Source organism: Phalacrocorax aristotelis, chromosome 10 (genome assembly GCF_949628215.1).
Source record: "Phalacrocorax aristotelis chromosome 10, bGulAri2.1, whole genome shotgun sequence".
In the NCBI taxonomy this organism is placed as follows: domain Eukaryota; kingdom Metazoa; phylum Chordata; class Aves; order Suliformes; family Phalacrocoracidae; genus Phalacrocorax; species Phalacrocorax aristotelis.
The window spans coordinates 19,721,685-19,735,775 of NC_134285.1; the positions used below are offsets into that span (position 1 = coordinate 19,721,685).

The 14,091-nt window shown below is 42.3% G+C and overlaps 1 protein-coding gene across 1 annotated transcript in view; it reads right to left on the reverse strand.

Annotated features, from left to right (window-relative positions):
* Positions 1-5,059, reverse strand: part of LTK (leukocyte receptor tyrosine kinase) — a 106,296-nt gene extending 101,237 nt beyond the window's left edge. Inside the window, exon 1 of the mRNA XM_075105577.1 lies at positions 4,919-5,059. Within this exon, the coding sequence (XP_074961678.1) occupies positions 4,919-4,961 (43 nt within the window). The 5' untranslated portion in view covers positions 4,962-5,059. The remainder of the gene's footprint in view (positions 1-4,918) is intronic.
* Between the last annotated feature and the right edge of the window lie 9,032 nt (positions 5,060-14,091).

The window sequence follows — 14,091 nt, forward strand, 5'->3', positions numbered from 1 at the left end:
ACTATCCTACCTTTGTGCACCTTGCCTGTGTTTCATCTTGATGCACCCCCTGTCCTGCTGATAGCAGGCCACATCAAAGCACCCGGTTTGTTACACGCCAGGAGAGGAGAGAAGCAAGGGAGCAATTATAATGGAATAGGAGGAAGAGGAATTGTAAGAGGAAGGACTGATGCTGAGAGACAGGAAAAGACTATAAGCCTGATCCAATTAATTAACATAATTAATGTCATTATTTTCCTCCTCTGATTTAAGCATTCAATACAGAAATCATGCTACTTGTAAGAGTCTCAGCTAAAAGCCTCCAGATACAGAAGGCAAGATATTGCACCGCTCTAACTGTACTCCCATAGAGATCCATCAATTTGCATTAACTAAGAACCCCATGGATTCCTTCCTCTCCATTTATTTCTGGAAAGAGCTCACCTGCCTCTCCTCTCAGCAGCTGCTTTGTGCTTCTGCTCTTACTAAAGGTTTGCAGAAAGTTCAGGTTATCTTTGTTTCCTTTATTTCTGAGGAATTTGATCCAATACCAAGCTACAAACAGCAGTACCAACCACTATGTGTATGTGCAGTAACGAACATCAGCCTGAGGACAACCATCCGCGTGCACAAATCCAGGAACGAATCAGTATGTGGTATTACAAGATAACTGAGCAGCTTTAATACAGGATTTTCCAAGTTACTAGCCAGCTCAAAGAAATTAAAAAAGAAAAACTGCCACAGGTCAACCTGACAATTTTTCAGAAGTTTTATAAAATTGCAAAGGCCAACACATTTCAAGGAGTGTTGAACTGTAACATTTCATGTCAAAACTAAACATTTGATAGTAAGTACTGTTTTAAGATTTTAAAATACTTAAGATTTTTTATTAAGACTACTCTAAGTAAAAATTTGAATTAAAAAAAAAACCAAACACATTAAAACAGCTAGACTCATTTGAATGTCTCGATATGAACTGGTGCATACACAAAACTAACCTCCATACATAACAGCTCAAACCCTAGCCCACTTTAAAGAGCATTTGTGTCACCACACCAGCATTTTTCACTAAAATTAATGCAAGATGAAAATTTCTCTCCACTCTAGTCACAGACATCACAGATCTATCTCTAACACACCAGCAGAGCCAGCACACACCCCAGCACACATACCAGCAGGCTGAAGATGAAGACAGGGACCCTCCTGTGTATCTGTTCAGGGCTCTGGGTGGTGGGAGAAGAATACTTCTGAAACATCATTGGAGCGGGGCATCCTTTTCTCCAATTTTGATTTTATGGACCAATTAGAAACTGTGAAACTATGTAAGATTGACAGACAGATGGATTTCTGCCATGGCTGATCACAAGACATTGTCTTCAGCTTTGAAGTAACAGTCCCTCGGCTCACTACCCGGCTTCCTCCCCTACCTTAGTCCTCCCTCTTGATGCAGTTTACAGATTACCTGCATTTGACTGCACGTGCTCCCTTACTGTGGTATTCCCATATACCTACCCTATCCTTTTCCTCTGTATTTCAAAGGGTCCTCAACTTTGTAATGTCTGTGACTTACAAAGAACTGGGGTTTTTTTAAATTTATTTCAAGGCACCCTTCCAGTGTCTGACTTCCAGTGACAGTCATAGTGCCTTGAACTGCATTTCCGAACTGGGCACAGTATCTGTAGGTATGCTGTCACCTGCACAGTGAAGGACTGTGGACCTAAATCCTAAGACAAATTTCAAGGATTGTTTGGTGCTGTCCAGGTTGGAACTATTTAAGTGAAGATACTGAAACCACGACTGTACCTGTGTGCTACTTTAACTTAGCGGAGATTGGCACAAGAAGAAGAAAAGAAGAGAGAAGCTCTTCAAAGAAGATGCAAAAGAGAATGTACGACCCCATCCCCTCCAGTCTTGGTGTGCTCTCCTCTAGACAAACAAAGGGATACACAAAGCAGTAAAGGTTTGTGTAAGTGAGATAGATGCACTGGTTTATTTTAAGTTGACTTACAACCAAATGACATACTCATACATAAGCATCTTCATGCATGTGTGGACTAATTAAACTTACACCAGCTTAAACTCACTTTATAAAAACAGGACAGTTCAATTCTGAGAGGTGGACAAACCCAGGCAGAAGAAGGAAACCTTCCAGGCTTCTGAAAACAGTTTGTTAGACAAATGCAAGGAGGAAGTAGCATCTGGGAATGGGCGTTCACCATTGCCATGCCGATATACCATTCCACAAACAAACAAGCAAAAGGCTGGCTGCCTTACGCCTAAACCCGCCATCAGCCTCCCGGTGCCTCTCTGCCTTGGAAAGGATTCGACGAAACCCAAAACCATAACTGTTACTCGGGCTGAAATGAAACATAACACATCCTATTCCGTGATAGCTCCACTACAAGTATTGGAAAGGGCTGTAAAGAAAGACTTGACAAAATGCCTCTACTAATATTATCTCAGGAACTGTGGTTATACTCAATAGCTAAACTCTGAGCAATGACATAAACATGATCGCACTTTTGGAAAGGTGTTTGAGGTTTGCCCAGGATGTATGTTGTGCTGTGATTTTGCAGATAGTTTGCCATCCACACCCAGAGGCAAGAGCACAACATCCAGCCACAACCCGATTTTTCAAAGGGGAGAAAAGGACTGACCTACCCCCTCCACCAAGATCAAGTAATCAGAGGAAAATCATCCCATATGAAGATTCAAAGCAATGCTGGTACTTAAAAAAAAAAAAAAAGAATTTTTCCCACATATTCATCTGGTGGCTTTTTTTCACCTTCTTCCTAGCCTTCTCCTGAGAGCTGGGGCTAGTACGCAACCCCAGCCTCTGAATGTCTGCAAAGTTACTTTGGCACCGAACAGTGCACATTTGTGCACTGAGTCCTTTCCTGGTTTTGTTGGTGGTGGTTTTGGGGTTCTTTTTCTGAGGGTTCTTTCCTGCTGTTGTTCCCTACAACTTCCTGAATTTTTCTGATAGTCTTAGTTTTTGCAGCAAAAGGAGTTCTGACCTCCTCCAGTGTTCTGGTGTGCCAAAAATTTTCAGTGGATGGGAACCCTGAAATTATCCTTTTAGGATACAGCTCATTAGAAAGGCATACGCCAGTGAGTAAAACAAGACAGAAAAGTGGGCCTGTAAATTCCCTCATCACCAAGACCTTGGGCTTTTCAAATAAAAAAGGAAATGTAAGGCCACTCCGAGAATATGCTCCAGGAAAGCTTCCTCAGTGGAAACACAAGTGGTATTTAAAATAATTGACTGCAGACCCTGAGAACTGACCATAATAACCCAGTGAGACAAGCAGCCCCCATGTGAAGATTGTGACAGCAGCTACACAGTTACATGCTCATGCATCCAAGTCTCTCCCTGGGTGATTGAGATTATTTTTGGCAGAAGACTAGAGAGAGATTCTAAATTGTACATTTGTTTTCATTTAGCTCTTTACTTGCTTTCTTTGAAACACACCTTTTTTAATCTCTGTCTTAATACAGTCATTCTTCAAACCACAGACTTGGAAATACAGCAAATATAATGACTATTCCTTAAACTAATATTACTTGCATGTTGAAAGTCACTCCACTAAAACCACTGGGATGATATTAGCAGCGCTTGATGAGACCACATGCGGTAGGAAGTGAGGCTGTGGGGGAACACAGCTCTGCTTGCATGGGGGACACTCAGCCTGGTACCCTCTGACAGTAAAGCAACCTCCTCCCAATCGGAATAACAGGCCAGAAAAAGCCTGAAATCAAAAACTCTGTGCTATACCTTGGCATTCAATTGTAAATTGAACTCAATGACAAAACCTGCTTAAACACTGATGTCCCAGCATGCCTTCATATAAAAAAAACTATATATATAGGTTCAGCATTTAGCCGGAGACAGAGAATTTCACAGCACTAGCAAGAGCAAGCAGTTGCACGCCCAACAACCTGTTTGCTTTACCTCCTTCCCTGCCTGGAGGCAATACTATTTGTTACACAGAGAAATACAGAAGTGTCTCCTAATATTCGTCTAAGGGTCACGGTGATGTTCCTGTCTCTGCACTAGGCAGAGTATTGTAACTTCAGCCCTCCGAGAAGTTCAGCATGTCCTGATAAAGGTTTTTCTCTCCTAATTTTCATAACAAATTTGCTTGCCACTGTGAGCATACAGTAAACGTGTCCCACTCCTACCTTCTCCCACCGTGCGCATGCTGCCGCTTCCCAGCCCCTCTCCTATTACTGCAGCCTCCCTCCTCACATCTCCCTCCTTCTCTCCTACTGTTATTTCATTCCTCTTGCCGCATTTCAGAACCAAGGCTGACAATGGCAAACAGAGCGGCACAAAGATTCCTTTCAAAACCCAGCCTAAGCGCCACTCTCTAGGGGGGAGTTCATCAATCTTTTGCAGTCCTCGATCCTTCGAGTGACACCTCCCGCCTCACTCCTCTCTCTCCTCAGCCAAAGCATCTTCTCCAAACTTACACCTATGCCTGTAAGCAGCCTTCCCTACTCCTGGAGCACTGCCTCCTCCAACCTCTCCAAATAGTTCCAGAGAAAGGAATCCAGTAATCAGAGAAGCAAAACGGTCCTGGGGTGTAGCTGTTAATTCCACACTGAACCCTGGCACAGCGGCAGCGCCTGCTGCCAGCCTGAGAGCCTCCCCCTCCGCCAGCAGCAGCCTTTCTAAAACTACAGATCACCTATTCATTTCAGTAAGCAAAATTTACTTAGAATCAATAACCATCACGGTTTATCTCCCCACGTCACCCGCTTTATATATGTCTCATGCCAGTGCTTCCTCCTCCTTCTTTTCTCCACTAATTTGAAAATAACTCTTTACTGGTTTTAAAGGTAAAAGGAAAGGGCAATGAAATAAGCCGGAGTCCCTGGGCGTCAGAGGGAGTTTATACCACAAGGAGAAGGGGGGGAGGAAAAATAAGTTACTCACCCAAAGCGGAGGCCCAGAGCACCAGCGGCGGGAGCCGGCCCATGGCCCGCGGGGCTCGGGCAGGACCCGGCCGGGCTCCCGGCTCGGGGGGGGCGCGCCCGGCTCTTCCTGCGGGCTCCGCTGGAGCTCTGAGGCTGGGCTCGGGCTCCCGCTGCCTCGGAGGAGAATTCCCACCTCCAGCTCAGGAAGGCTCGCACGGGTCCTAGAGCCACCCCCCACCCCCACTTCCCTCCTCCTCCTCCTCCTCCTCCTCCTCCCCCCTTTTTTGCATACCGCTCCTGCACGATCAGCAAAACCCATAAGGCTTCAGTTGCTTCAGCCATGAGCACATCCATCTATAAATTTTTTAGGCATTAGTATTGACTAGGAAAAGCTGAATTCAGCATCTTACTGAGTTGTTCCCCCTTCTCAGTCTTCCCTTGCAGCTGCCTCAAGGACACACACAAAACGCACACGCTGCCTGGACGAAACTCAGCTCGTATTTAAGGTGATAAAGAAGATTCCCTTGGCCCGGAAGTCCTTTCACTGACTGCTCTGAAAAAAGAAATCAGACCTATTTACACAGCTTAGACACCCACCTTTCTTTCCTTACCTTCTCTTACAACCACTTAACTCCTGAGCAAAACAGCCTCACTTGGTGAGACAAGCAACAGGGACCTGCAACATAGTAAGGCGTAAGGTGCTCTGCTGCAAGCTTGTGCATTTGCTTTTTAACCACTTTACTTGTTAAACTCCTTTTTCTTCTGGTCCGTCGGCATTTCAATTACATTTGTCGACTCTGCCTTCAGTTTGTTTGCATGGGGTTTTTTCCTTCACGGGGAGTTTATTTTAAAACAGCTTTTTACAATCAGAATACATTCTTTCTGATTAATTCTCATGTGGATACCCTTACTCTGGATTAGGAGTGCTTTAGTCCAAATTAGTGTAATTTATTGTGGGCTACAACAACTCAGATGGGAAACTGTTGTGAATTTAATAGGGAGTACCTGAGTCGAGTAAAATACCATTCATGCTGTAGGGACTGGAGAAATCTGGAGCTGACACGACTTAAAGCCCTGATAAGACTGGTGGGGCTGGTACTTCCAAGGCAGAGGCCTGCATTGCATTTTTAATTGTTGTTCATAGATCAGACTAAAAATTTAGTGAATTTACTTAACCTTCTGTGAATCTTCCACTGACATCTATGAAAAGTATGCACTGCTCAAGGGTAGAATTTGCTTTTGTAGCATAACCATATATTTGGATCTGTGAATTTACTCTTTGCTCAGCAACATATTGCCATTTTCAACAAATTTACAGAGGCATATTTCTGAACACAACATGGATGATTTAGAAGAAAACATTGTTCTGAGGCTTTCCTCAATGGCCACGTCAATTACGAAAGTATGGTAGCAAGAAAGACAGACATTATTTGTTGCCTGTTGACTAAGTTTATACAAACTGTCCCCCAAACAAAGTAATAGACCAAGGGTAGTGTGTGTTCCTACCCAAGATGAGAAAATTAAAAAAAAAAAAGGCTGCCGGCTTTCCATTTCTTCATAAATAACTTTCTTGGCTGAGGCTCTGGGACTGCAAAGCAGGTAACTTTTTACTCCAATTGGTAAAAAAAAGTAGAGGCACCTCAGGAATTTCTATACTTGCCTAAACCCTCCTATGAACTGAAATGTAAAAAATCTATATCTGCAAGGAACTGATAGCAGCAGCAGAGACAGATGAAATAACACTGCTTCTGACAATACCCAGTTTTAAAGCAGTTCATATTTTCCATGGTTTTCAGTTAGTTTGGCCAAGACAGATAAATTCTGAGGCTCATTGCAGAAATGTGAGGCATTTTATAAAAATTAGACAGATGCACGTGATGCTTTTAAGCAGAAAGTAAAAGCAGAGGAGAAGGTGACTAATCTCTGACCAACTGGCTCGTTATCCAGTTTTGAGGGTTTGAGTCCTGGCTTGGAAAAGTAGACCTTGGTCTACTGGAAGGTCTGCAGTTAACCCTCAGCAAGGTAATCCACATCTGCCAAGCAAAAGAAGTCAGCAATCCAGACAAAAGCTGATATTCTAGGGAATAAAAGATTTGAAAGATAAAGGACAGGAAAAACAAATGCTTCACAATGAAAACACAAGATATGCAGTGTGAAAACAACGGAAGTCAGAACAATGCCCAGCATTTAGAAATAGGTGCAGGAACTACAAGTAAATGCCACTCACCAGCAGTTTCCAAGTGGTACAAGAGCATGCACAGCAAGAAACAAACGCCAACAACAACACATGAATGACAGCAACACGACTAATTCAGAGGAAATCTCTGTAGAAGTAATTAGGAGCAATGGACAATGCTGCATCAGCAGAGAACTGAACTGTCAGGCTGGAAACAACTGTGACAATTACACGCTTTTAAGTTGGGCACCGATGCACAAGCCAGAACACTGCCAGACTCTCGATACCAGCAATTGAAAAAAACCTGTTGGTCTTAAATAATAATACCATCTCTGGGTCAGCAACTCAGGAACAACCTACTGGAGCCCAGGAGAGGGAAGCAGATATGCTTATTCTATTCTTACGTCCTCCTGAAGGCATCCATCATTGTTCACTGTTGCAAACAAAACACAGAGGGCAGCGCAGAACTTTGATCTAACCCTGTAACGTCTCAGAAACATTCACATCCGGGTTGCAAGACAAGTTCCCACCACACTACCTCGAAAATTCCTCAGAACTGAAGGGAGATGAGGTGGAAGCACTTACCCGCAGAGCAAGCAGAGCTCCAGGAACGGAGTCTAGCCACTGCCCAAAAAAAAGATGGAGTTTTCACTTGCATCTACACTCAGGAGACCAAAATTTTAAACGGTGGAAAATATTCCCCATGTACAAGAAGAAAGCATTGGAGAGATGATTGATACCAAATGCATGTCTACATGGGATGCAAAGCAAAGCAAACGTTCACCTAGCTTTAACACCTTCTATGGGAGATAGCGTTCCCTTTTGGGCTTTATACTTCATGGAAAGATACAGCACATTTCTGATAGCATTTACAGTACAAAAGTCTGTATCGCGACACTCTGATCTAATTAAAATATGAGAAAAATGCAGTCAGAGACTTCATAAGCCTTGCATGGAAAACAAGCTGTAGGGCAAAAGCTAAACAAACACTATGCAAATTCCTTACAATGGAAACAATACCCAGCAGGGCAAGGTGAATGTGGCAAGACAGTATAGACTGCCCACACTAGGATGAAGGAGTACAGATTCATTTGAAATACGAAGTAGGTAAAGAAATGTGTGCTCAGTCAACCTGCCTCATCATTTTGAAGGCCGCTCTACAAAACTGTCTAACAGACATAGGATTTCACTGTTACAAAAATATCTGGAAATCTGAAGGCATTAACCAAGGATGGCCCAGTCAGAGATACGGTATCTAAGTGCAAAACTAACTTGTCTTCACATTCTTTTACTGAAAATATTGGTAATTTTTTCAAAATTGTAGAGCCAGGCTTGGAGTGCAATCCGTAAAAGAAATTGGGTGTTAGTGTACATAAATAAAGAAAGATGTTTTGGCTTTACTCCATAACCATTAAAGCTTCACATCTTCATGCATGGAAGAACTGTGTGAGCTAAAACTGATCATAAAACTCTTTACAGCCTAAGGGACCTGGCAATTCTCAACCTAACCTTTCCCACAAGCAAAAAAGACTACAGAATTATTTTGATTTCAAATATATGATTTCAATGTTGCATAAAAACTAAGCAAGATCTGACAATGGTTAGACACATGGTCTCTGGAGTGCCTGACAAAAGAACTATGAAGCAAAAACATCCAGAATGAGATTTTATAGCTGTTACATGTGCAAGCTCTTTTAAAAAAGTATCTATCTCATGTGAGACAAAATGTGAACTCTGATTGCTGCAGACATTGCTGAGGGCAAACCCCTGAAGAAAGTCATTGTGGCCAGTGCCACAGATAGCACTAGCTGTTCCAAATGGTTCATAATAGCTAAGAGAGTGGCTTTACCCCTTAAAATTATTCTAGGTAATAAAGGGTAAAATTTAAGCATTAAATGTGACTTTGTTTCAATGCATAAAAAATCCTCAGACATCAGAGAAAAAGTATTAAAAATGACATGCACAGATTCATTTATGGATTTAAAGTCTAAAAGTAGAACCAATGATATTTTACACCAGCCTCACATAAGTGGCAAGTTTGAGGAAATTGCTATGCTTGTTGCATAGGCCAGAAGGGGCGGTAAAGGCATAGGTGGTATAAGAGGATGAAAAAAAGTGGTCCCCCAGAGCAAAGCAGGCATAGATTTGTCACTGCTGGCTGGGAGAAAACCAATTTATTTGTGTCCCAGACTTCCGAATTCATTTCCACGTATAAGAAAATATATCTGAACAGAACAGATTGGACTATTTCAGCTGGAAGGGACCTGCAATGATCATCTAGCCCAACTGCCCGACCACTTCAGGGCTGGCCAAGTTAAAGCATGTCATTAAGGGCATTGTCCAAATGCCTCTTAACCACTGACAGTCTGGGGGTGTCCACCATTTTTCTGGGAAGCCTGTTCCAGGGTTTGACCACCCTCTCGGTAACGAAATGCTTCCTCATGTCCAGTCTAAACCTCCCCCGGCGCAGCTTTGCACCGTTCCCACGTGTCCTGTCGCTGGATACCGGGGAGAAGAGATCAGCGCCTGCCTCTCCACGTCCCCTCCTCAGGAAGCTGCAGAGAGCGATGAGGTTGCCCTCGGGCTCCTTTTCTCCAAACTAGACAAACGCAGAGTCCCCAGCCGCTCCTCACAGGACAGTCCTTCCAGCCCTTTCACCACCTTTGTTGCCCTCCTCCGGACACATTCAAGGACCTTCACATCCTCCTTAAATTGTGGGGCCCAGAACCGCACACAGTGCTCCAGGTGAGGCCACACCAATGCTGAACACAGCAGGATAATCACCTCTCTTGACTGGCTGGTGATGCTGTGCTTGATGCCCCCCAGGATGCGGTTTGCCCTCTTGGCTGCCAAGGGCACAGGAGTCATTTGTGCATGTCAGTACTATCCTGGCTGTATTTTAGAGTACCTGTATTACTAATGTCTGGCAACAGGACAACTTACGTGAACATTAGTTTTACCAGTCTGCAGTGAAGTACTTACGACACATGTCACTACAAGTCCCCATAATTTCCAGTACAACAGGTCAGTAGAAAGCAGTATCAAAATAATAAAGTACCTACTACTGAAAAATTGTAGAGTCTATATTCAGGCTGTTAAATCAGCGCATGGCACCAGCAAAGCATGGCTTGTCATGTGCTGACTTTTCATTCAGTGGAAAACTGAAAATGAGAGTGCCTGTGCTACTAGAAATGGATGCCAAGAGCTGTTAGGGACTTGCAGATATCTAAGGAGACAGACGAGGAAAAAGAGCAATCCAAAAATGACTTGGGAGTACCTGGAGCTCCTGGCATTTGCCCAAGACAGGAAGCTCATAACTCTGAAGGCAAAACAACAGGAAGGTAGCCGAGACAGTTCGAAAGTCACGGGAGTGTGTCACACAAGAAAACCAATGAAGAGAAAAGCCACCCTGTGATTCAGTTGCTGTGTGACAATCCCAGCAAACTGTGCTTTCTGACATACCTGGTGTGTACAATTAGAATCAACGAGCCCATCGGCATCGGGCACATATATAACCACAACTTACCAAGAGCCTGTGGATGCAAAAGCACTCTCCTTTCAATAGCACCTGAAGCTCACAGACCACCTGAATGACACACAATTTCTTTTTGAGATCCTGGGCTCAAAATCACACATCATATCCTATGGCAGTAGCTGGACCACCTGCTCTAGCAGCAACATCAGGAGACTGATATGGGAAGAAAGGTGGCACTCGCTCTTTCCTACAAGGTCCCTGATGTCACCTAAGACAGGAATTAGGTGTGAGGGATAGCCTGAGCTCAGTGAGGTACCAAAGCCTGGCCACAGAACGACTTTTCATTCAGCTGTAAGGGGGTGGAAAGAATGCCATGGGAATCAATATTTACCTTCCTCTTAAAGGAATCAATATTTATCTTTCTCTTAAACCAGGAGACCACTTCTCCTGGTATTTTCACTACCATTTCAGGAGCTCCATTTCTGCTTGCGTCCTAAGAAGTCTTTGCTTCTGGCAGCTATTTCTGACCGTCCGGATCAGGGCTGAGAAACTGGATCCTTTCGATGATCCAACAGCCACAAAGAGGCCTGATTTATGCCCTAATTCTTATTCATTCTTACTGTAATGCCACTTAAGAAAATGCTTCTATGTTCCTCTGATTACTGTCTTTCACTTTGCTTATTTTTACTGTCCTTTTTGGAAGCATTGCTTTAGAAGATGGGAAACTATCCTGCCATGTCTGCACAGAGCTTTCCGCCTTTCAGTGCTAGACACCAGCTCTCCTTTAGAACCAACAGGAAACTGTAGTTCTACCACTCTGAGACAGATGCTTTAAATAGCTTTGTTTGTCAGTGTGACTTCCCAAAAAAAGTCCAAAGTCTTGAAATTCTAGAGGCTTCAACCTTTGAGGAGTTATATGACCATCTGATATTTATACAACAGTCCCTTCTAAACAAGATGGAGTTAAACAAAATAGTTTAAGGTCCTTATACCCATATAAAATTCATCTGTAGCCATGAGGCAACACAGACTGTGTTCTGGTTCCTGAACATCCTTCTCTTTCGCTGCACAGGGCAGCAGAGTTCTCATGCAGTGCCCAGATATCTCACTTCTTTCTTTCAAATTTACATTGTTTTTCACAGAATAATCGCTCACACGGCTACTAGCTGGCATATGATGCCATCCAGCCTATGAGGCAATTCCAATTGTAAATTAGCAGGCTTTGATTGCTATTTATGCCACCTAGACGAGAACCAAACCCAGTCTGCTAGTGTCCTACCTTAAGGGAGAAATAAATTCAAAATGAGCATGCAGAGGACCTGGGCAACGTCCTAGCTTCCAGGCCAGGCAGAAAGAAACAGACCCCCAAACCGGGAGCCTCTGATATGGGGAGAGACTGGATGACCCCTAAGAAGCCCAGGTTGAAAAAATTACACAAGCAAGCCTCAGAAGCAACACCTGCACAATGGTATTTACCAAGAACCCGGGGGAACTCTGTGGACTTTGCTGTATTCAGAAAGTGACTAAGAATGACCAGACTAAGAGAAAGCTTTAAGGAAAAGCACTGCAAAGCTGTGTGGGGATGAGGAGAAATTTGTTTAGAAGTCTTTTCTTTTTCATCTATTTGATCAAATATATCTGAGTTTTCTCTGTCTCAAAAACATCTTTTTATAGTTCATATTCTAGTATAATCTTACAGTGTGAAAGCCCTTCTCATGTTTACCATATGGTAATAAAAAGAGACAGGAGGATCCATCTCAAAAGAAGTTCCACCTCAAATCCTGTTACAGAGGAATGTATTTATTATGTAATTAAAATAACCAGTTCTGCAATTTCATTACAAGTGTCTCCATCACTGTGTTACAGGCAGGATAAAGGAGGAAGCAGAATTCTATGCTGATTGTTCATTCATCCCTTATTTTAAGAATTGTATCATAAATAAGAGAAAAATTAAGTCAAATAAACCTTTGTGGAACAACACTAGGCAGTGGTAAAGTGCTGATTCAGTATTTTTACAATACAACTCAGCCTGAGAAGTTCTAGCCAATTAAGAAAGACTAAGCACAAAGCTCAAAATGTGGTTCCATGTTGATGCTCTGAGGCTGAATTGCACACCCAAGTAGAAGGCATTATTTTGATCTTCATGTTTGAGATTCTCTCTGTTCAAACATTATTTTGGCATGTGCTGTGAGTATGGGCTTCCCCAGAAGGATTCTGAATAACTGGATTTCAGGTATCTGCAATTTCGTTTCTCTAAACCACCTCATGTGACACCTACCAAACAAAAATAATATATATTTAAGCTTATGTCTTTAAAATAAGAGGATCCCAACTTTCTCTACAAACTTGACATACAGATGATGTAACTCATCAGTGCAACGTATCAAAGTTCTAGAATTATTGAATGATTTCTAAAAGTTCTAGATTATTGAAAGTACCTTATATACCCCTCCTTTCAAGTACATATTCACTATGAGGTGAGCAGCATAGTTTCTGGGATCTCTTGGCCCAACACATACAAAGTACAGATAAAACAATAATTTTGACTTAAGGCTGAGCCTAAGTATTATATTTACAATCTTAGCCAATTATATGCTTACCGTGACGGTGTCTCAGTGCACCATTCAGTTATCCTGAGCAAAAAAGGGGATAAGATTTGACATCTTCCGGCAGGAGTGATGAAATTATTTTTCAAGGAGCGATAGCAACAAATCTCGTAAGTCCTACCATGGTCCACAGGAAAACAACTTTTTATTTGCTCCTAGCTGACTGTCAGATGAAAGACAGGATACAAGTGGGTCATGACAGTAACTCCTCCACAGCTGCAAAGCAAAGATTTCCTAAAGGGTTTTTTGGTACCGCTTCAAAGTAAAACAAGTTTACCATAAAATCATCTATAGTTATTTATATAGGTTACAGTAGGAGGAAGTTATATTTGTTTCCCCCTAAGATCCATCAGTAACAAAAATTATATACCTAATAGATCAAAATCTTCATATATTAGAGACAGGAGACTGACTCCTCTTTCTGCTGTTAATTAAACAATTAAAGAATTTGCATAAGAGAAGTATTTTACTCTTTATTCTCTGATCTCTCAAGGGACAGAGTGTCAACATATTTCTGCTAATTGTTTTGTCAGCACACAGCTGAAATAGAATAAGTGTTCTCAAGACAGTGATAGAACTGCATTAAGAATGTATGAAAATGTAAAGAATATGCTAAAATAAAATGGTATTAATGTTGTGAATGAATTAGTGCTTATACCGATAAATGTTAATTCTATCTGTGGAACATCCAACGCCATCTAGAAATCAATGGAAAATGAGAATGTGTATTACTTTCCGCTTACTGCTTAGGACATACACACAAAGCAAGCAACAGGTAAACCATCATTTTATCTTGAAGGTTGTGCAGCAAGATATTATGTCATATTTCCTCATTTACCAAGATAGTGTCAGGGTTAGAGGAGATTTCAATTTGTCAGCCTTACATACATGAAGTTGAGGCATGTCCCTGAAGATGGTAATCTTTATACCCTGCA